This window comes from Erinaceus europaeus, chromosome 3 (assembly GCF_950295315.1).
Source record: "Erinaceus europaeus chromosome 3, mEriEur2.1, whole genome shotgun sequence".
In the NCBI taxonomy this organism is placed as follows: Eukaryota; Metazoa; Chordata; class Mammalia; order Eulipotyphla; family Erinaceidae; genus Erinaceus; species Erinaceus europaeus.
In genome coordinates, this window is record NC_080164.1 from 75,929,911 (window position 1) to 75,952,711 (window position 22,801).

Consider the following 22,801-nt stretch of genomic DNA (forward strand, 5'->3'; position numbering starts at 1 on the left):
GTTACTGCTCCAACCATGTGTACCACTGACCATAACCGCTGACACCTGTCTCTTGTCTCCATGATCGCAGTTTTGCCAAGCGGCTTCACAAGGCAGTGCGGCGCCTCGTGCCTGACTGTGATGTCCGCTTCCTCCGCTCTGAGGATGGCAGTGGCAAGGGGGCAGCCATGGTGACAGCAGTGGCTCATCGTCTGGCTGACCAACACCGAGCCCGCGAGAAGGTGCTGGAGTCTCTGAAACTGAGCCGGGAGCAGCTGCTAGAGATCAAGAGGAGGATGAAGGTGGAAATGGAGCGAGGTCTGAGCAAGGAGACCCATGCCATTGCTCCCGTCAAGATGCTGCCCACTTACGTGTGTGCCACCCCTGATGGCACAGGTATGTGGCAGTGCTGTTCTGGTGCTTGCCAGGGTGGACCTTGGATCTGGTAAAGATGACCTGGGAGGACTCCCTAAGCCTTAGCATCCAATATTTGAAGAATATGATTCTTTAACTATATCATTAGTAAATTCCAGTCATCACTAAGTTTCTCCAAGGTATTTCTCTGCTAAAAACTGAACGGTAATGACAGTCAATATTTATTGTATGTTCATTATAAGTCAAGCACATCTCTAAGCATTTTATACATGTTAATCTATTTCATCTTTAGCCATATCAGAGCAGTGAATAAAGAGTGTGTAAAATGTATAACCCATTGTAATGGCCCCACTAAAGAGGATTTAAAAAATTTTTTATATTCATTTATTTATTCCCTTTTGTTGCCCTTGTTTCTTTTTATTTTTGTAGTTACTATTGTTGTTGGATAGGACAGACAGAAATGGAGAGAGGAGGGGAAGACAGAGAGTGGGAGAGAAAGATAGACACCTATGGACCTGCTTCACCACTTGTGCAGGTGGGGAGCTGGGGGTTTGAACCAGGATCCTTATGCTGGTCTTTCCACTTTGCGCCATGTGCGCTTAGCCCGCTGTGCTACGGCCCGACTCTGCGAGGATTTTCTTTTATAAAGATTTCCCTTGAGTTTTTTTTCCTCTTATTTTACCAAAGCACTACTCAGCTCTGACTTAAGGTGGCACTAGGCATTGAACCTGGGACCTGGTAGTCTTAGGGAGAGTATTCTGAATAACAATCATGCTATCTCCTTAGCTCCTTCAGTTTTAAGGAGTTTAACTCTGCATTGTTTTCTGTATTCTAGAACCTAACACAAAGTGGCTTTTTTACCCTGCATAAGTGGCGTAGAGTCTAGCTATTTTTGAGTTCACTGTATCAGCATTCCCTGTGTTCTGTAGGTCCTGTTGTGTCTTTCAGGGCCCCGCCAAATGAATGTATCTGAAAACCAGTAAAGAAACAGCAAGTCTCAGGCGAGGGTAGATAGCATAATGGTTTTGCAAAGAGCCTCTCATGCCTGAGGCTCCGAAGTCCCAGGTTCTATCCCCCACACCACAATAAGCCAGAGCTGTGCAGTGCAGTGCTCTGGTGTTTCTCTCTGTGTCTTTCTCTATCTGCATCTCTCTCAAAAATACTTAAAGAAAAAAAAAAAGAAACAGCAAGTCTCTGAACACTGGGATCTTACTTTCCTTATTCTGAGGTGGCACACGTAGTCCATTGCCTGTGAGATTTTTGAAGGGGTTCCTGGGAGGGCTCCCCATCAGGAGAAGCAACATTAGACTCTGTTGCCTTACACTGTGATGAAATTACGATGCTTCAGCTCATAATTTGGCTGGGTTTGTTCTCCAGAGAAAGGTGACTTCCTGGCCTTGGACCTCGGGGGGACTAATTTCCGGGTCCTGCTGGTGCGTGTGCGCAACGGGAAGCGGCGGGGAGTGGAGATGCACAACAAGATCTACTCCATACCCCAGGAGGTCATGCATGGCACCGGGGATGAGGTGAGACAGTGCTCACCTGGGCGGACACTGCTTTCTCTGCTCTCCTGGTCCTGGGCTCAGCGAGGAGGGATGGGTCAGAACTTTCCCGGGGTCTCTGCCTAAGCTTTCACATTCTTGAGCTGAGGGCAGCCTGCACTGACCAGGGCCCCCTCTCTCACTATTCCCAACTTCTCCCTGCAGCTCTTTGACCACATCGTCCAGTGCATAGCTGACTTCCTGGAGTACATGGGCATGAAGGGCGTGTCCCTGCCACTGGGCTTCACCTTCTCCTTCCCCTGCCAGCAGAACAGCCTGGACGAGGTACCAGTGTTCCTGGGGGCTGAGGGACTCTCCTCATGGGCTGTACTGACTCCAAGTCAGCCAGAATTTGGAGCAGGAGGGAAGTAGAGCTAATAGGAGAAAAAGAAAGGATCAGCTGCAATACTCTTTGGGATGATGATGATGATGATGATGATGATGATGATGATGATACCAATCAAATTGTTAACAGCCAACATTTTTTAAGTACTTTATGCCAAATAGGTTGCTATGCTCCCTACAGGATGTCATTTAACCCTCACAGCAGCCATAAAAGGTAGGTGTTTGTAGACCCACACTATAGGAAGGAAATTAAAGTCTTGAGAAATGCTGAGGATCTTGCTCCAGGTCATATAGTTTGGGGGTGGCCAAAGGTTAAATTCTGGTTTGCTGAGATCTGAGTCCCTGAGTTCTCAGTTGTACTCACTGCCCCCGAGGCCATTGTTTGAGAGGATGTGGAACATCTGCATTGATCTCCTGTTCTCTGTGCTGCTCTAGTCTTACCTTTGCTTTTCATTCCCTTTATACTTGCCTGGGAAGCTTGAATCAGGTGAGTGAAGAGCTATGCTTAATGGGTTGACATGAGTGTGTTGACTGGTGTAGGAGAGCTGTCTAGGCAAAGCTTAGAACTTGGTATAAGTTCATACTTGGTCCAGTAGAGACTCCAATACTATTAGTAAAGCAGCTGTTTTTTAATTCTGTTTTTATTTATGACTAACAGTGGTTTTACAAGATTGTAAAGTCATAGCATATAGTTCCACCAAAGTTCTATGTCCCCACCCTCCCACTTCCCAAAGGTAACCAGGATAGTTCTCACAAGTCTTAGAAATAGTTTGTTTGGTTTGTTGTTGCTTATTTTTGCAAGTTGATGTAGAGAGAGATACTGAGAGAAAGACCAGAGAGCACACTGTTCAGCTCTGGCTTATGGTGGGGCTGGGGGTTGAACTTGGGACCTCAGAGCCTTAGGCATGAAAGTCTTTACATAACCATCATGCTATCTTCCCAGCTTGACCCATTTTTTATTGCCTTTTTTTTTTTCTTTTGTTGAGTTCTACCAGTTCTGTATAGATGTTTGCTGTCAGTTGCTTGTGGGATGTGTGATGTGTAAATATCTTCTCCTAATTACTGAATTGCTTGGTTATCCTTGTGTAGTTTGCTTTAGATGTTTGGAAACTTTTTAATTTCATGTAGTCCCATTTATTTACTTTGTTTTCATTTCCCATGCCCATGGGGTTGAGTCTCCAAAAACATCTTTGATGTGAAGCAACAGTTGTTTTGAAGCCAAACAATGACCCCTACACACTCCCACAAAAAGACAAGTTCAGTTACCCCTGCTTTGGCAAGAAGGGAAATTACTTAATTGCCATCCTTAAAATCTGAGGCCAGAATATGTTAACTGAATCTCCCCTACTCCCAGAGATGTCAGATTTTTTAAAAAGAAATATTTATTTATTTCCTTTTGCCCTTATTGTTTTATTATAACAGTAGAAGGGGGTGGGGGTGGGCAGTCTAGAAAGTTCAGAGCTAGATTTGGGAACAATCAGGGAGAGTCAAAGAGTCCACCACTCTCCTGCCTCCAGGACCTTGGCTTTTTAAACTTCCAAGGCCTATGATTGGTGTTAATTATTGTTTATTATTTCAAGATGGTTCTGGCTCCAGGATATTGAATGTTGGAGTTAACTCACACCCAGTTTTTGACTCTCAGGCCATTCCCCACCCCCACCCCCACCCCCACCCCCCCAGGACCATATCAGACACTCAAATGCTTGGTTTCAGATTCTCTCTCTCTTTTATTTTTCCTCCAGGGTTATCGCTGGGGCTCGGTGCTGGCACTACGAATCCACTGTTCCCGGAGGCCATTTTTTTCCATTTTGTTAGATAGGACAGAGAGAGATTGAGAGAGGAGTGGGAGATAGAGAGGGAGAAAGAAAGATAGATACCTGCAGACCTGCTTCACCACTTGTGAAGCTTTCGCCTTGCAGGTGGGAAGCTGGGCCCTCAAACCCTGGATCCATACAGGGGTTCTTGCATTTCGTGTTATGTGCGCTAAACCCAGTGCATCACCCCCCACACACCCCTGGTTTCAGATTCTCTGTCACTGTCATCAGTCTGGAAACTTACATGCATGTAACAGGAGGACAGCATGCTGTGGAGGGGAGTTTGCAGTTAGCTATAGTTATAGACAAACTGAGCTCATGAAGCAAGCTCAGGAAGATAGGAGCTGCTGGAAATTGACAGATGGGATTTGGAAAGCCAGATGACCTGTAGTGTAAGGCTAATCTGAGTACATATGGGGGGGGGGGCATGAATAGTTCTTGGAACTCACAGATCAGAAGAATGAATAGGTGCAGGTAGAAGGTGGACTAATCCGGATGTGTGGCAGAGTTAACTGAGGTAAGGTCAGTCACAGGCACAGTGAGCTTGGGCCACTGGCGAGGAAAACAAAAAGCACTACCAGCTTCCTGGAATAGCACCCCTCTTGCTGCTTAGTTGAATTTTGCAAAGACTTGCTTCTCCTTCCTTCAGAGAGTTGAATTTATCATGTGAACTGTAACCTAGGTTTTGGAAAGTCCTGCAGTTAAAAAAAAAACAAACCCTACTTAACCCATTATTTCTCAGCACTGATTAACTTTGTTCAGCTTCACTTTTATTTTCTCTGATTCCTGTATCTGGACACATTTTATTTTCTCTGTCAGTGCATCCATTTGCATTAAGTTCAGCCAAGTGAATTATTCAACACTCGGGGTAACTATGGCATGTGTGAAGCATGGTTATGAAAAAGACAATAGAAACACTAGTGTCTGGGGAGCTGGGGAATAGTTAACAAATTATGAACCATGTGGCAAGAACTAGTTTTTGGAAGAAGTTTCAATGACATGGAAAATTACTAGTGGCTTGGCTAAAAAACTTTAAAAGAAAAGTATACTCTTACTGGAGAGACAATATAGTGGTTATGCAGAAAGGCTTTCATTCTTCAAGGCACAAAAGGTCCCAGGTTCAATCCCTACCATCACCGTAAACCAGAGCAGAGCAATGCTCTGCTTAAAAAAAAAAAAAGTAAATTAAATAAATACATTTTTTAAAATGTGTATACTATACACTATAGTATAGAAATGCACACAAATCTGATAAATAGGAATGTAACACTAGACTTCTAGACTTTTTTCCACTGAAATAAATTTTAAAAAGAGACTGTCTGATTTTTCCTGCCAAATGTGTGCATAGTTTAATGCTTATCAGGTGGCCCTTAAGGAATGCTTTTTTTTTTTTTTAAACCTGAGTTGTAAGATTCTAGGTCATTGTATTCAATTCTAGTCTATGTGCGACTTATTCTATGTGATTTCATTCAATCGCAAACTGCAAAAATTAAGAGCAAGTAAGGGAGAATCTGGGCTTGCTCTGTTCCACCTTTGTCTTGTTGAGATCACCCTATTGACAGGAAAGCAGGTGGTAGATTCTTTGGCCTCAGGCTGCCTTGACCAGCAGGTGGCTCGGGGCAAATCTCTCCAGCAATGGGGACTTGGGCTCATCCTCTTGTTAAGGACTACCTGAAGTCATGCTGTTTTGAACACTCTGAAAACTCAAAAGTACCAAATACAAAATTTCACTGGAGATGAGAAGCTTATTTGTAGATAAGACTGTTGGGTGGAGATAAACATATGAGGCCTTTGGATCTAGGTGTCTAAAACAGAGCACTGCTGGGACTGTGCTTGGTTTCTCTGCTTCTTATTCTGAACATGGTGTGACACATCCAGGGTGACTTGGGGTGTGCCTGGCTGTGAAACGTTAAGCTGATGCACAATGAGCAAGGAGAAGCCATGCAAATGGGCAGATAGCTAGCACACAACTCACGTATGAACTTCGACCTCTCAAGAAAGGGAGGGTGGGAGTTCTTTTTATTTTTATTTACTTTAATTAAATTTTAATTAAAGTTAATTAATTTTATTGTTGTTATCATGAGGGGTTCATCACTCCGGGGTGACATTTTTTTTCCTGGAGTGGGGAGAGAAGATAGCACTGAATCTTCCTCCAATGTGGTGGGGGCTAAGCTTAAACCTGAGTTGTGCACATGTATTTAATTTAATTTGATTTAATTTAATTTAATTTAATTTATTTGCCTCCAAAGTTATCACTGGGGCTCAGTGCCAGCGCTGCAAAAATGGGGGAAAGATGGCTGCTTCTGGCGGCCATCTTTTCCCCATTTTATTGGATAGGACAGAGAGAAACTGAGAGAGGAGGGGGAGATAGAGAGGAAGAGAGAAAGATAGACACCTGGGGAGTTGAGCGGTAGCACAGTGGGTTAAGCACATGTGGCGCAAAGCACAAGGACTGGTATAAGGATCCGGGTTCGAGCCCCTGACTTCCCACCTGCAGGGGAGTTGCTTCATAAGCGGTGAAGTAGGTCTGCAGGTGTCTGTCTTTATCTCCCCCTCTCTGTCTTTTGCCCTTCTCTCTCCATTTCTCTCTGTCCTATCCAACAATGATGACATCAATAACAATAATAACTACAACAACAAAACAAGGGCAACAAAAGAGAATAAATAAATAAATGAAAGACACCTACAGACCTGTTTCTCTACTTGTCAAGTGAGCCCCTGCAGGTAAGGAGCTAGGGGGTTCAAACCTGGATCCTTGCATGGGTTCTTGTGCTTAGTACTATCTATGTGTGCTTAACCAGGTGTGCCCCCCACCTTAATATTTTATTTTTAAGAATATTTATGAGTATGAGAGAGAAAGAATCAGAGCTTTACTCTGGCAATACTGGGGATTGAACTAGAGGCCTTGTGCTTAAGAGTCCAGTGCTTTCGCCACTGTGCCACCTCCCAGGTCATTTATTTATTTGTGGTGCTAGGGCTTCACACATACATGACTCCCCTTCTCCCAGACAGACGTTTTGTTTTGTTTTTTATTTCACCAGAGCACTGTTCCACTCTGGCCTATGGTGGCTCTGTGGATTACACCTGGGACCTCAGAGGCTCAGGCATGAAAATCTTTGGTGTAACCATTATGCTATCTCCCCAGTTTTCCAGACCGACTTTTCCCCTCCCATTCCCTTCATATCACCATTAGTGGAGTCCAGAATGGTACTGGGGTTCAAATTCTGGTCCTTAGAGTTAACATACTTGTTTCCTAGTGGTCTGTGTCAGTAAGGAGGAAACCAGAGAACAATACAGGAAGTGGTTCTCTCATTTCTGGAGCCACTGCTTATTTTTTCTCAGAGCTCCTTGGGACACAGCGAAGAGCTTTTTGATAGATGGGGGACCATGGGTTTTGGGGGTAGGGGTAGGGTGGGTGGGTCTGAAGATCCTGGAGAACTTCCCTCACCAGGGTGATGCTGGAGGCTTCATGTTGCCTCAGATATGGGCAGGGTACTTGCTGTACCCATTTTAAGAGAAACACACAGACCCTTCTGGTGCAAATAAAGGACATAATAAGATAACCTGCCTTTTCCAGGAACACAGGGTTTAGTCTTGTGGTAGAGGCAGTTGTGCAGTGCTTTGAGCCCATCCATAGGAGCCAGCAGGCCTGGAGGAGGGCACTACTCCTTTTCCAAGCTGCAGACCTTGGGCAAGTGACTCCAGAGCCTCAGTTACCCACCCAGTGGGCACTGTGATGAAAAATATTTCACAAGGTTGCTGTGAGGATGAAATGATGTAACACAGGAGATGTACTTAGCCAGTACCTGGTAAATAGTAGGCTCTCAAGAAATCCAAGTAAATGAAACAGGCTCAGCATCATCTGTGCATGAGAGAGTTGGCCACCAAAGGGAACCTGTATGACCGTGAGGTTGAAGCTTTCTAAGAAGCACAGCTAAAGCCCCAGGAGCCTCTTCTGATATGTCCACTTCTGCTCACACTCTGGTTTGTTTTTAGAGTATCCTCCTCAAATGGACAAAAGGTTTCAAGGCATCTGGCTGTGAGGGCGAGGATGTAGTCACCCTGCTGAAGGAAGCCATCCACAGGCGAGAGGTGAGAGAGACCTGGCCTGAAGCCTGGAGTGAGGTGTTCATAACACGGGAAAAGGTTAAGTGCACTTGCGTTGGTGAGGGGGAGAATCTACTGAGCCCTCCAGCAATGTTCATTGTATGTCAAGGTGTGCTCTTGGTATTGGGAGCTCAGGAATGACTACAACAAGTCCTTGATCTGTAAACAAACCCACCAACCAAAGTAAAGAAGGAAGTTGGTAAGGATATGGTAGTAGTCTGGGGAAAGGAAGCAAACTCTCTCTCTCTCTCTCTCTCTCTTTCCACACACACATACACACACACACACACACACACACACACACACACAGACACACACACACACATATACACCTCACTCTTATTTAAGATTTGATAAGTTTAAATTCTTGAGAGTTCTAGCATCACATGAATCTTATGTCTAATGTGACCTTAGCAGGAATGTTGCTTTGGAATTTGAGTCCAATGATGCCACCTGGGCATGAGGTTTGCCACTAGGAGTCACTGTACTGTTCTTTGCTTTGCACTCCTAGGTGGAATTCAGTTTCATCTCAGGCACAACACCTTCAGTTCTAAGAAGAGCTATATGCTCCTTCTGGTTTAGGTGGCTTCCCTCCCCCGCCTTACAATGAGAAAAAAAAAAAAAAAGGCTTTCCTCAGCCCTCTCACCATACTTGCATATTTTAGAAAAATTCAAAGTTCAGCAACAGGAGCTTCACTCACCTCTACAGGACAGTCTTTTAGTCAGCATAACCAGAGGAAGTATTTGAGCAGTCTTAAGTGGAAAGAGAAAACGGAGCCTACCTTCTAGAAACATTTCGTATAAACAAAATTCCCTTGCAAATATCTGGAGGAAGAGCATTAAAGTTCATTTGTGGACTGGCGATCTTCTGTTGCCCTGGCAGGAGTTTGACCTGGACGTGGTTGCCGTGGTGAATGACACAGTCGGGACCATGATGACTTGTGGCTATGAAGATCCTCACTGTGAAGTTGGCCTCATCGTTGGTAAAGATCCTCTGGCTTTGGGTGGGTGGTTGCATGGTGCAGAGCTGGACCCTGACATCTTTGATTGGCAGGCACGGGCAGCAATGCCTGCTACATGGAGGAGATGCACAATGTGGAGCTGGTGGAAGGGGAAGAGGGGCGCATGTGCATCAACATGGAGTGGGGGGCCTTCGGGGACAATGGCTGCCTCGATGACTTTCGCACAGAATTTGACGTGGCTGTGGACAAGCTTTCCCTTAACCCCGGCAAACAGAGGTAGGCACCTAGGTATGTGTGGTCTCTTTCATGTGTGTGCTAGGACTGGGTAGTGAGTGATCAGAGCCTTGGCAGCAGTGATCTGAGGTCACTCGGTCTCTAGACCATTGAATAGAGAAGGTTTCATGGAACGGGCTTCTTGGCAGATAGTTCTGGAAATGTTTGGGTTACATCTTATTTCCCTCTCCTGGATGGTGACACTTACATTTCCAAATGGGAAAATGAGCCATAACAGTTGAGTTCCAAGGAGAATCTCATATAAGTATCTAGTTCCACAGGATTCAGAGGGGTAGAAATATAAAAGTGGGGAGTTGGGTGGTAGTGCAGCAGGTTAAGCACATGTGGCACAAAGCACAAGGACAGCCATAAGGATCCCGGTTCGAGCCCCCGGCTCCCCACCTGCAGGGGAGTCACTTTACAAGCAGTGAAGCAGGTCTGCAGGTGTCTATCTTTCTCTCCCCCTCTTTGTCTTCCCCCATCTCTCTCCATTTCTCTCTTACCTATCCAACAATGATGACATCAATAACAACAACAACAATAATTTCCAACAATAAAACAATGGCAACAAAAGGGTATAAATAAAAAAAGACAAAAAATTAAAAAAAAAAAAGAAATATAAAAGCGGGACACAAAGGAATATATAGTCAGTAAATATAAAAGGTGGCTTCTCCTGAGGGCACTGAGAAGGGCCAGGAGAGTGGGAAACCTTGGGCTGGGGCTGTAAGGAGGAATGTAGTTGGTTGGATCACCTACAGCTCTCAGGGAAAAGGTGTTTCTGGGATGACAAATAAGTGCATGGAATAAACAGGAGTAAATCTCTCCCTTTCTTCCCTGTGTAGTATGGACCAGGTAAGGGACAAGCCCAGGATCACAAAATCCCAAATGTGGTGGTGTAGATATGGTGCTACGAAAACATAGTGCAAAAGTCCAAGGCATCTCCCATCAGGAAGATATAGTTTGTGGTATTTCCTTCTCAGGGACCATAGTTCTGCAAGGATTTACTTTGCAAAACATTCACCTAAGGGCAAGGGAGATAGCATGATGATTGTACAAAAGACTTTCATGCCAGAGACTATGAAGTCCCAGGTTCAGTCTTCCACATGGGTAAGATTTTTTTTTCAGATTATTACTTTATCTTTTTAAAAATATTTATTTATTTATTTATTCCCTTTTTGTTGCCCTTGTTGTTTTATTGTTGTAGTTATTAATGTTGTCGTTGTTGGATAGGCCAGAGAGAAATAGAGAGGAGGGGAAGACAGGGGGAGAGAAAGATAGACACCTGCAGACCTGCTTCACCGCCTGTGAAGCGACTCCCCTGCAGGTGGGGAGCCGGGGGCTTTAACTGGGATCCTTATGCCGGTCCTTGCGCTTTGTGCCACGTGCGCTTAACCCGCTGCACCACCGCCCGACTCCCCAGATTATTACTTTATCTTAATGAGTGAGAAATACAGAGAGAAAGACACACAGAGAAGGACCAGAGCACTACTCAGCTCTGGTTTATGGTGGGACTGGGGATTGAACCTGGGACCTCAGAGTCTCAGGAATGAAAGTCTTTTGCATAACTATTATGCTGTCTCCCCAGCCCTCTCTTTCTTTCTATGTCATACCTACATCTATTCCTATTTCCGAGTGTCCTTCCTTTTTCCCTTTTCTGTCCCTGGGCCCTGATGTAATTGGAGTTCAGAAGTTCAGAGCCCTCTGGTCATCTTCCCCTAACATTTTTCCCCCTCTGTGAGAATGGATGAAAATTATGGGGTACAGAAAGTGGGAGTTCTGGCTTTTGTAATTGTTTCTCCACTGGACCTGGATGGTAGCAGATCAATCCATACTTCCAGCCTGTTCCTATCTTTCGCTAGTGGAGTATGGCACTAGAGAGGAGAGACTCTGGGACACATTGGGAATCTTAGTGCCTTCTACTATCTCACATGGTAGGTGACTGGATTGATCTGCTGTGTCTTAACACATTTTATCACCACCCTATTTAACCTGCACAAATGCTACCTGCTTTGTAGGTTCGAGAAAATGATTAGTGGCATGTACTTGGGCGAGATTGTCCGTAACATACTCATTGATTTCACAAAGCGTGGACTACTTTTCCGTGGCCGCATCTCAGAAAGGCTCAAGACAAGGGGCATCTTTGAGACCAAGTTCCTGTCTCAGATTGAGAGGTGAGACTTTGGGGACCCAGGGTATGGTGTCTTTCCTTTCTTCTTAGGAACAGACAAGCGGGTGGATCTCCATGGCATGAGTAAGGGGAGGGCATGGATTATGTAAAGGTTAGTTTAGTAGCCAGTATTAGCTATGCAGAGTGTTTTATTTCTTTCTTTGTTTTTAAATTTTTTATATTTATTTATTTATTTATTTTCCCTTTTCTTGTCCTTGTTGTTTTATTGTTGTAGTTATTGATGTTGTTGTTGGATAGACAAAAAGAAATGGAGAGAGGAGGGGAAGACAGAGGGGAAGAGAAAGACAGACACCTGCAGACATGCTACATCATCTGTGAAGTGACTCCCCTGCAGGTGGGGAGCCGGGGGCTTGAACTGGATCCTTATGCCGGTTCTTGTGCTTTGTGCCACCTGTGCTTAACCCACTGTGCTACCACCCAGTCCCCGCAGAGTATTTTCTTATAGTACATTCTGAACAGTTGATGTTTTAAGGAAAAATACTTGACATTCTCATGAAAATTCATGTTACAGTGGCATGAGCTCATATTGACTTTTTTTTTTTCTTTGCCACCAGGGTATTTGCTGAGGCATGGTGCCTGCGTGGCTTCATCATTTCCAGCAGTTATTTTATTTCCATATATATGTATGTACACACACACACACACATACATATATATATATATGTGTATATATATATATATATATATATTCCCTTTTGTTGCCCTTATTGTTTAACACTGTTGTGGTTATTGATGTCATTATTGTTGGATAGGACAGAGAGAAATGGAGAGAGGAGGGGAAGACAGAGAGGGGGAGAGAAAGACAGACACCTGCAGACCTGCTTCACTGCCTGTGAAGCAACTCCCCTGCAGGTGGGGAGCTATTTCCTTTTTTAAATAGAGGGTGGAGATAAGAGAGGGAGAGAGGAGAGACACCTACATCACTGCTTCAGCACTCATGAAGCTTCCCTCCTGTAGGTGAGGGCAGGCGGCTGTGGCCCAGGTTCCTTGCACATGGTAATATGGGTGCTCTATCAAATGAGCCTCCAACCCAACCCCTCATGCTGGGTTTTCAGCCAAATGTCAAAGGTGGAGAAATAGCTGTGCATAGGATACAAGTTGAAATGCACAGAGGAAAGTAAGCTATTTAAGCACCTTTGCTCAGCTGGAGGTTTCTTGCCTAATGACTGCAGTAATGAAGCAGCTAGGATCAAGTGGAACTTGGCGTGTGAGACGATGCAGAAATACGCATGCAGCGGCTCCCTAAAGCAAAGCTTTGATCTCATCTCACGGTGGAAAAATCTGCTCCAAATTAGAGCAGTGAATTTCAAAACTCTTTAAAAATTAATGCTGTGTCATTACTGTCAGCTGCATAGAAAAACAGGAACAGGAAGACTGGCATGAGTGGGTTCCTAGGTTGTCCACAGCAGAGACTAGAAAGACCAGGTCCTAATATGCCCACTGATGTGCGAGAAGATTCCAGGACTCTCAAGTTCTCTTTATGTAATAGAATTGATGGGGATTTTTGGTCCTATTATTATTTGTCATTGCTGGGCCATCTCTGCTCTAGGCTGACTTTTGAGAGAAGGAGAGAGGGATCATAGCACTGAAGCTTCCTGCAATGCAGTGAGGACTGGGCTTGAACTTGCGTTGTGTGCATGACAAAGAAAATGCATAATCAGGTGCTGGTGGTAGCACAGTGGTTAAGTGCACATGGCTCAAAGCACAAGGACTGACATAAGGATCCTGATTCGATCTCCAGCTCCCCACCTGCAGGAGGGTTGCTTCACAGGCGGTGAAGCAGATCTGCAGGTGCCTGTCTTTCTCTACCCCTCTGTCTTCCCCTCCTCTCTCGATTTCTCTCTGTCCTATCCAACACGATGACAGAAATAACAAGAATAACAACAACAACAGTAATAAACAACAAGGGCAACAAAAGGGAAAAAAATAGCCTCCAGGAGCAGTGGATTCATAGTGCAGGCACCGAGCCCCAGCAATAACTCTGTTGGCAAAAAAAAAAAAAAAAAAAAGGAAGAAAAAGAAATAAAATGTATTATCCGGGTGAACTATTTTGCCAGCTTTTTCTTTTTTATTATGTTTTAAAATATTTTATTTATTGGCTATATAGAAAGAAGTCGAGAGAATAGGGAGAGAATGACACTGGCTGCATTGCTTCACTGCTTGCAAAGCTTCCTCTCCCCTGCAGGTGGGGGCTGGGGGGCTTGAATTTGGGTCTTTGTGCATAATTACATGTGTACTGCATTAAATGTACCACCACCTGGCCCCCTTTATATATTTTTTTGTTTGTTTTGGTTTGGAATTTTTTTTAAAAAAAAAAGATTAGAACTTTATTTTAATGTGAGAAAGAGACATAAACCAGAGCCCTGATCAGCTCTGGCATGTATCAGTGCCATGGAGTGAACCTGGGACCTCTGGGGCCTCAGGCATGTGAGTGTGGTTATCCAAGGAGTTATCTCCCCAGCCCTTTAATCTTGTTTCAAAAATAGTGCACACAGAGACTTCAGACCCCCAGCGGTGGGGAAGTAGAAACAGAACAGGGCTCTTAATGTTGGTTGGTGATGCTTGTTCTGCTGACTGAACAGCAATTAGAGAGAACGGGCATGAAAGGACTTTGAAGCTGGAAACTACTCCCTGCTGGCCTCACCATTACTTATGCTGTGACTCCCACGTGACTGGGGACACATAGACAGTGACTTTCCTTTTGTTTTGTTTTACTTTTTGTAGTAGCCTGAGCAAAGTGGAATTACTATTCTTGCCACACTCTGAAAGAGTCAGTGTAATACAGTGGGCTGAGCTCTGGTTCTGATCTGATTTCAAGAATAGGGGCCACCTTTCAGGGACAGTGACCTTATGTCCAGTCTCCTGGGAACCTTTCCTGAGAAAAGAACCAGCCCCCTGAAGTGGCAAATAGCCCTCCGCTTTCTGAAGGTGACTGACATCTATCTCATTGTCTCCCTCCCGCACAGCGACCGCTTGGCCCTGCTGCAGGTCCGTGCCATCCTGCACCACTTGGGACTTGAGAGCACCTGTGACGACAGCATCATCGTCAAGGAGGTGTGCACGGTGGTGGCCCGGCGGGCAGCCCAGCTCTGTGGCGCAGGCATGGCTGCCGTAGTGGACAAAATACGAGAAAACCGCGGACTGGAAACTCTTAAAGTGACAGTGGGTGTGGATGGGACCCTCTACAAGCTGCATCCTCAGTGAGTCCCTGCATTTCACCCTCTCTATCCATCTTTCCCCCCTTTCTCTTAGTTCCCCACTCACCCTTCTCTGTTCTTTCCTTTGTCTTTTTAAACTATATAGTAAATTATCAGGCATTCCAAGGGTGTATAGATTATGATTGAAATGTATTGATTTTATTCTACTTTTAAAAAATTGCTTTATTTACTACATAGGGGATAAAATTTCACATAAGCAAGAGAAAAGAACACCATTCTAGTCTATATGGCACCAGTGATCAACTCAAGAGCCGTCTGCTTGCAAGTCCTGTACTATACTAGTTGGGATTCTTCCCCGCTGCTATTTATTACCTTTCATGACAGGTAGACTAAAAGAGAGAGAGAGAGAGAGAGATCTCAGAGTACTGATCTGGTGTATGTGGTGCTAGGGATCAAACCCAGGGCCTCGTGCATGCAAGTCTGCACTCTACTCATTGAACCACCTTTCCAGCCACTCTGTCTTTCCTTCTTTCTCTCATTGCCATTTCTTTCTCCTCTCTTCCCTTATTTCCATGTGTTTTAAATAAATTATCTCAAAGTCAGAAGAGGCCCCTATGCCTTTCTCGGGGAAGCTTTGCAGCTATAGATAATAGAGCTGTACCTCTGATCTGGGCAGCAGATGGGGTGGAGGGAGGCATTATTACCTGCTCTCATCACTACTGTTTCAAGCGGTTGAGAAACTTGCTTAGAGCCTGTGCAGTCACTGAAAAAAGTGAAAATTGAGGCAGGTTCCCTTTTCTTGATGGTCATTGTGAAAACATGAGCTTTGGGGGCCGGACAGTAGTACATCAGGTTAAGTGCACACAGTTCAAAGCTCAAGGATCCTGTTTTGAGCCCCCAGACCCCCACCTGCAGGGGGGTCGCTTCACAATTGGTGAAGCAGGTCAGTAGGTGTCTATCTTTCTCTCTCCCTCTCATTCTTCCCCTCTTCTTCAAGTTCTTTCTGTCCTGTCCAGCAACAACAATGAAAAAAAAAAAAAAAAGGGAGTCGGGTTGTAGTGCAGCGGGCTAAGCGCAGGTGGCGCAAAGCACAAGGCATAAGGATCCCGGTTCCAACCCCGGCTCCCCACCTGCAGGGGAGTCGCTTCACAGGCGGTGAAGCAGGTCTGCAGGTGTCTATCTTTCTCTCCTCCTCTCTGTCTTCCCCTCCCTCTCTCCATTTCTCTCTGTCCTATCCAACAATGACAACAACAATAATAATAACTACAACAATAAAACAACAAGGGCAACAAAAGGGAATAAATAAATAAAATATAATAGAAAAAATGTTAAAAAAAAAAAAAGATGGCCGCAGGAGCAGCGGATTCGTAGTGCAAGCACCCAGCCCCAGTGATAACCGTGTAGGGGGGAGAGAAATGAGCTTCAGTCTAAGATGAGGATGGATAAAGAGGGGGACAGAAGTCCCATCACCAGCACAGAGGAGGATGACCTGAGCCAGCTGTATTGAGCTTATTAGTGATGATTTCTTTCTCTAAATCTCTGTGTGTTGAAAGGACCAATAGTGTCCGAAAGCCAATCCTCTAAATCTCTTCCTTTTGCCTTTATGTGGCATTTTTGGATTAGATAAGGGTCTGATTTGGGTCACTATTCCTAGAAAACAAAATATTCTACGTGAGAAACTTGGTTCAACACCCCCCCCACCCCCCCCCCACCCCGGTTTACAAACAGTGTATGCACTTGTGCAAGGAATGCTTGAACTTCACTTTTCAGTGACTAGTTTTGTTTTATTGCCACCACAGTTGTCAATGGGGCTTGGTGCTTGCACAACTAATGTCCTGAAGGTGTTTTGTTTTGATAGAGACAGAGAAATTGAGAGGGAAGAGGGAAATAGGGAAAGAGACAAAGAGAGACACCTGCAGTACTGCTTCACCATTGGTGAAGCTTACTCTCTGCAGATGAAGACCAGGGGCTTGAACCCGGGTCCTTGTGCAAGTAATGTGTATACTCTACTGAGTGCATCACTGACTTTTTTTGGTTTTGTTTTGCCATTTTTTAAAATGTATGATTATAAGACTGTATGGCACAGTTCCACACCACACTTACCACCAAAGTTCTGTGCCCTTACCCTGCCAATGATAACCACCATAATTCTCACAAAACCTTAGAGACAGTTTGCTTATTTCTGGGTTGGTTTCATTTAAAAGTTCACATGCTGCCATTGTCTAGATTCTGATGAGTTTTAAGAATACAACTTTCTCAAATCTAGGATATTTGTCCAGTCTTGAATCTTGGCTCCCCACTCACCTGCTGTGATGTAGAATTGGGGCATGCCACTGGCCTCTTCAAGTGCCAGTGTTCTGGTGTGCAGAACACACCCCTGACCCCCTCCTTGCATCTACCCCTTCCCCCACCCTTCCCCTCCACCTCTGTCACCTCAGTTCAACAGCATCACTTCCTTGACACCTTTCATGACTAAGGTATTTTCTCCTGTGTCTGTCTCCCTATTTCTCCAGCTTTTCGAACATCCTATGTGAGACCGTAAAGGACCTGGCTCCCAAGTGTGAGGTGTCCTTCCTGGAGTCTGAGGACGGCAGCGGAAAGGGAGCTGCGCTCATCACCGCCGTGGCCTGCCGCATCCGTGAGGCAGGGCAGCGATAGGGGCCCAGTGGCCAGACAGGCCTTGCACTGGCATCCACTCTTTCTGCTTGAATTATAAGAGCCCCACTCCCCACCCCCCACCCCTGGTGACAGAGACAGACCTCTTGGCTTTTTCTTGACAGAGAAGACCCAGGGGGACTGTGTTTAGTCTCTGCTCACTACACTTTGTAGAGCTTGGTACCAAGCCTTGGCTCTCCTGAGGTAAAGCAATTTGAAGTAAGCATTTGTTCATGCACACCTGGACCATTCCTATTAGTTCCCCTGAAATGTAAAAGAGGAGCTCCAGTTGCGCAAGTGGTTAGCGCATGGTACTTACATGAAATGTAAAAGGAACTGTAGCTCTTAGGAATCGCCCTGGCAAAACTCCCATGCATTCTTACAGGAGAGGGACAACAATGAAAAGATGCCTCTGAAGCGGAACATAACATTTTTCAGTGGGGAACAACCCCCAAGCCAGAGCTTGCTGCTGTTTCTCCTGTCAGAGATCTGGGAAGATCTCTAATAGTTGAGCCTGAACTTGGTGGTAGGGGTGAGGGGTGGCAGCTGCTCTTCAGTCTCATCGATAAGAATTTGCCCAGCGGGTTCCAGCAGATTCCACTGTTCCTGAAATCAAAGGATCCTGAGTCTGAGCAAAAAAAAACCAAACAAACAAAAAACCAAAGCCAAAAGCTGAAGCTTCCTTCAAGTGCGTTTCCTTTTGGGGTTCAGCCTTGAGCAATTGCCCTTTGTGGGGGAGGAGGAGTTTTGGGGTCTGTTTTTAATACCCCCCAACCCTACCCCCCGCAGAAGTAGAAACACTGTATTTTCACTTTAATTTATGTTTGAAGTGTATTTAGTTTATGGAGTACATCTCCTGCTTTCATCTTAATACTGTATGTAAGGAATGGTTGTTTGTAATGTATTTATATGTCTGCTTGTTCTATCTAGAGATACACAGTCTCCACAGGCCCAGCCTCACTAGTAGATCAGGTTAGTTAACGGACAGAAGGTGGAGACACTGACTGGTTACTAGAAATACCTCATTCGCCTTTGGGAAGAGAAGGGAAGCCTCTTCAGGGTGAGTGAATGGGGAAGCAGCACCTTCCTGGCTCCTCCTGTTGGATTGGCCTAGAATCAGACTGCTGGCACTTGGAGGCCGGGATGGAGTGGAAGACGCTGGGTCTCAGCTACTGGCTACTCTGGCCAAAGACTCTCCTGGGGCCCAACTCCATGGGGCGTTAACCAAAGGAAATTTCAAACAGACTTATTGCTTAGAAAGTTTCCTTCCTAAGGCAGTTGGGACAAGGTAAAGGAAGCCATCGGAACCGCTTTTAAATATCATGTCTCTCAAAGTAAACCAAGACTAAACAGTCAGACAAATTAAACCTCAGGGACAACACTTCTGGCAGATTGGCGCTGCCCTCCAAGCAAATTCTACCTTGAGTTTGTCTGTAAATGTTTTGTGAAAAGAGTTGTCTAAGGGCTTCCCTAGGCTGATCATCAGTTTTTATATACAATATTTATTTCAAACTTCCAGGGGCAGCAGGGTGGGTGGGAATGGCATAAAACCTTCCATATCCTACTTTTCAAAAGCGACGTTAATTCTGAATTGGAAAACATATTTCTGCCCTAAAATCTGAACACCTACACATTTTAATCCTGTAAACCACACACACGCACACACACGCATGCGTGCACAGGAATAGCCTTGTAACATCACTGAGTAGGCTACAAGGATCAAAACAGAAAGGTGCAAAGACAAGTCTCAGTTGCACCCAATTTTTGCACACTTAGCAAAGTTGTACTGAGAACAGTGTGACTTGAAAATGAAGTACTGTCTGTGAAATTGCACGCTTTCTGGAAAAAATTGAACTCTATGTGTGGCTATTAGAAATGTTGTTGTTGGTTTCAGAAGGAATGCTGGAAAGTATATTTTGAATGTGTCCCCACATGTAGATGACAGTCCCTTGTTGACGCTGCTTTTTACCTGATGTAAATACAGTGGGTTTCCATATTTGGACTAGGATGTGCTGGATAGCAGATCATCTCAAACCCTTGAGCACCCAGTCTAGTGAAGATGTGTGTAAATAAGTAATAATTAAAAAAGAAACTAGTGGAATTAACCATGGGATGTTAACTATCATTAATAAATCTTAACATTTTTCAAAATATTCAGTGTGTGATTTGTGAGCATTTTCAAGAATGTGAGGGGGAGCAACAAAGGGTTAAATTGCTCGGGGAGGAGCTGGGATCTCTTGGCAGTGGCCACAATGGCATCTGGGGCACCTGGTCCTCCCTAGTGGGAAGAGGGGTGGGAAAGGAGAGGCACATAATATGGGTCTGAACTTTTCAGCCACAACACCACCTCCAGGGAGATAAACCAGGCAAGCAGAGGGAGGATCCTCATTTGAAGAAATGCTTCAGCTTCAGTTTTCTTGAGCAAACAAAACCTATGAAGACTTTGGTGTGGTAGAGTTTGACTTCTCGACAACATCAAGGGGGCAGGACAAAGGCTGATTGTGTCTGACTTTCCATGCAGTCATCTTTTGGGGTGTGTGTGTACAAATTAGTGCTTCTGTTCAGTCTGAATAATTAGTAAGTGTCTTGGTTTTGACTGTGTAGACATGCATCTCGAACTTAACTTTGATCCCAGCGGTTTCCTTTCCCAGAAACTGCATGGAATTAGGAGATGACCTTTTTGAAATCCCTAGATTTTAAACACCATTGCAGAAACAAAGCTGGTCCAGTGGTCTGTTGTTCAAACCTTTTGGATGAGAGGTGGCACAACCCTTAGGGACTGGCTGATGTTTGTGAGCATATGTGATTCATAGCCAGGATATATAGACTGCTAAGAACTTCTAGAAAGCATTAATTCTTTCCCTACCAACATTTCCTAGCTTTTTTTGTTTGTATATATATATATGTGTGTGTGTGTGTGTGTGTGTGTGTGTTATATTTATAATATATTAATAAGAATGATACAGAGAGATAAGAACACTGGTTGGCTCTGGCTTATGCATGTGTTGGGGATTGAATCTGATACCTTGGAGCCTCAGGCTTGAAAGTCTTTTGCACAACCATTATGCTGCCTTCCCCAGCCTCCCTTGTCTTCTTAAATAAAAACAGGCCAAGGAAATTAATTCCTCCCAACTCCCGAGTGGCACCTAAACATAGCCCTGCTTGACAGTAATGGAGAGGAAGCAGACTAATGCTAAAAAGGATGTTAGAGAGGGCCCCAGCACAAACTTCAGCCTTATTAGTGGTGAGGGAAAGAATATTAGAGTTAGACTCATTTGCCAGCTTCCAAATGGTAAAATGACAGGAGCATCTCATATGCTGTTGGTGGGAGTGCCAGCATGACAGAAGAACATTTTAATATTCCAGAAAATGTGTCCAGTTGGCTGCCTCATGTTGAATGTTTGTTGCAGGATGGTGTATTATGATTCTGGGTTTGTTAAATTACATGATGAAGGTTAATGTGTTTCCCTGAATATGCCTTCTACTCCACTGCATCGAGAGCTCAAAATCATGGTCCCAAAGAGACAGGGCTGCCTGATATGACACCAGAGGGGAAAGGTGACCTGAAAATGACAGATTGTTGAGGCAGAGATAATGACTATTGGGCACTATTATGCAAGGAACAGTTGATATACTAAAATTGAACCTGGAAAACAGGACAATGATCAGACTCACACCCTTTTTCTTCTTTAATTTTAATTTAATTTAAATTTTTGCCTCCAGGGCTCTCTGCCAGCACTATGAATCCACTGTTCCCAGTGGCCATTTCTTTTCCTTTTGTACTTTTATTCTGTAGAACAGAGAAATTGAGAGAGGAGGAAGAGATAGAGAGGGATAGAGAAAGAGAGACACATGCAGACCTGCTTCACCACTTATGAAGTGTCCCACTGAGGTGGGGAGCTGGGGCTTGAACCTGGGTCCTGGAGCATAGTACTAAGTACACTTAACCAGGTGTGCCACCACCCAGCACCAGCACTTGCCCAATCACTTCCTTTCCTGCTGTGATATATATATATATATATCATTATATATATATATCGTTTTATATATATATATATAATGATTTATTTATTAGAGACAGAAAAATTGAGAGGGTAGGGGAAGATAGAGAGGGAAAGATGGACACCTGCAGCTCTGCATCACCACTCATGAAGCTTCCCCCCCCTGCAGGTGGGGACCAGAGGCTTGAACTTAGGTCCTTGTGCACTATAATGTGTACTGTAATGTGCTTAACTAGGTGCGCCACCGCCTGCCTCCCTGTCTTGGTCCTTTAGAACAATATGAGGAGCTGAGACCTATTGCAGGCTTGGCTCCAGGGTGAAATTCACTGAAAAGTCCAACCTGGATGTAAAAAGACCTAATGGCCTCAGGTCCCCAATCTATTTGCCCCCAAAATATTCCCTATGTGCACATACCTGTGCAAATGCTCCCTTCAGGGAGCAAGGGAGAAGGGAGGTTGATTTGAGCATTTCTCCTGCCTCTGAAGGGGAAAAAAGAGAAAGAATGTCAAGACAAAGAGTTAACTAACCAAACTGTAGCAAGAAGAGAAGCCCCAGTAAGAGGAGACCTTGAGAAAGGTATTCCCCCTCCCTCCCACCGTCACCTCCAGTGTTGTATCTCGTCCTCACAGGTTATGAAGCTTCGAAGTCCTGAGACTAAACTTTCTTGGACAAGCTAGGCAGGGAAAGATAACAGTAACCATAAGAGTAATGAAGGCAACCAGCGTCTGGGCAGTGAGTCCAAGTCCCACCCCCTTAACGTTGCAGCCTCTGCTTCTGTGAGGATGCTTTCTGCTCTCAGCTTGCAGCCTATCTATATGGTTTTACCCTCCCTTTGTTCAAGACACATAATTCTTTAAGAGCACGAGCTCTTTTCTGCGGCCCGTTAACACTAATAAAGTTCCTCCTTGTTAACTCCATCAGCTGGCTGAGTCTTGAACCTGCAGCACCTCCATGTTCATTTTTTTTTTAAATTTCATTTAAAAGAAACTGAAAGGGGGGAGATAGATAGATAGATACAGACAGACACTTGCAGCCCTACTTCACCACTTCTGTAGCTTCTCCCCCTGCAGGTGGGGAACAGGGGCTTGAACCTGGGTCCTTATACATGGTAGTACATGCACTTAACCAGGTGCACCACCACCCAGCCCCTATTCACTTTTCTAAAAGCTACTTTTTATTGTTTTTTTATTTATCAAATGAAACATTGACAAGACCATAGGATAAGAGGTCTTGCCCACCCCCAGAGCTCTGTATCCAATACCCTTCCTTGATAGTGTCCCTATTCTTTATCCCTCTGGGAATATGGGCCCAGGATCATTGTGGGGTGTGGATTTTCTATTTAGATTAATAGTTGTTTACAAGATTGTAAGGTTATGTGGTCTGGGAGGTGGTGTAGTGGCTAA

At 44.7% G+C, this 22,801-nt stretch overlaps 1 protein-coding gene across 3 annotated transcripts in view; it reads left to right on the forward strand.

Moving 5' to 3' along the window:
- HK2 (hexokinase 2) overlaps positions 1-19,550 on the forward strand; it is an 81,358-nt gene extending 61,808 nt beyond the window's left edge. For 2 of the 3 annotated variants that reach the window (XM_007523369.3, XM_060187575.1), the window contains exons 10-18: positions 71-375; positions 1,732-1,880; positions 2,061-2,180; positions 8,051-8,146; positions 9,045-9,144; positions 9,216-9,399; positions 11,412-11,567; positions 14,551-14,784; positions 17,256-19,550. In XM_007523369.3, coding sequence (XP_007523431.1) covers positions 71-375; positions 1,732-1,880; positions 2,061-2,180; positions 8,051-8,146; positions 9,045-9,144; positions 9,216-9,399; positions 11,412-11,567; positions 14,551-14,784; positions 17,256-17,400 — 1,489 coding nt within the window. In that variant the 3' untranslated portion in view covers positions 17,401-19,550. The remainder of the gene's footprint in view (positions 1-70; positions 376-1,731; positions 1,881-2,060; positions 2,181-8,050; positions 8,147-9,044; positions 9,145-9,215; positions 9,400-11,411; positions 11,568-14,550; positions 14,785-17,255) is intronic. The other variant, XM_060187576.1, reaches the window with a different exon arrangement.
- The last annotated feature ends 3,251 nt before the right edge of the window (positions 19,551-22,801 follow it).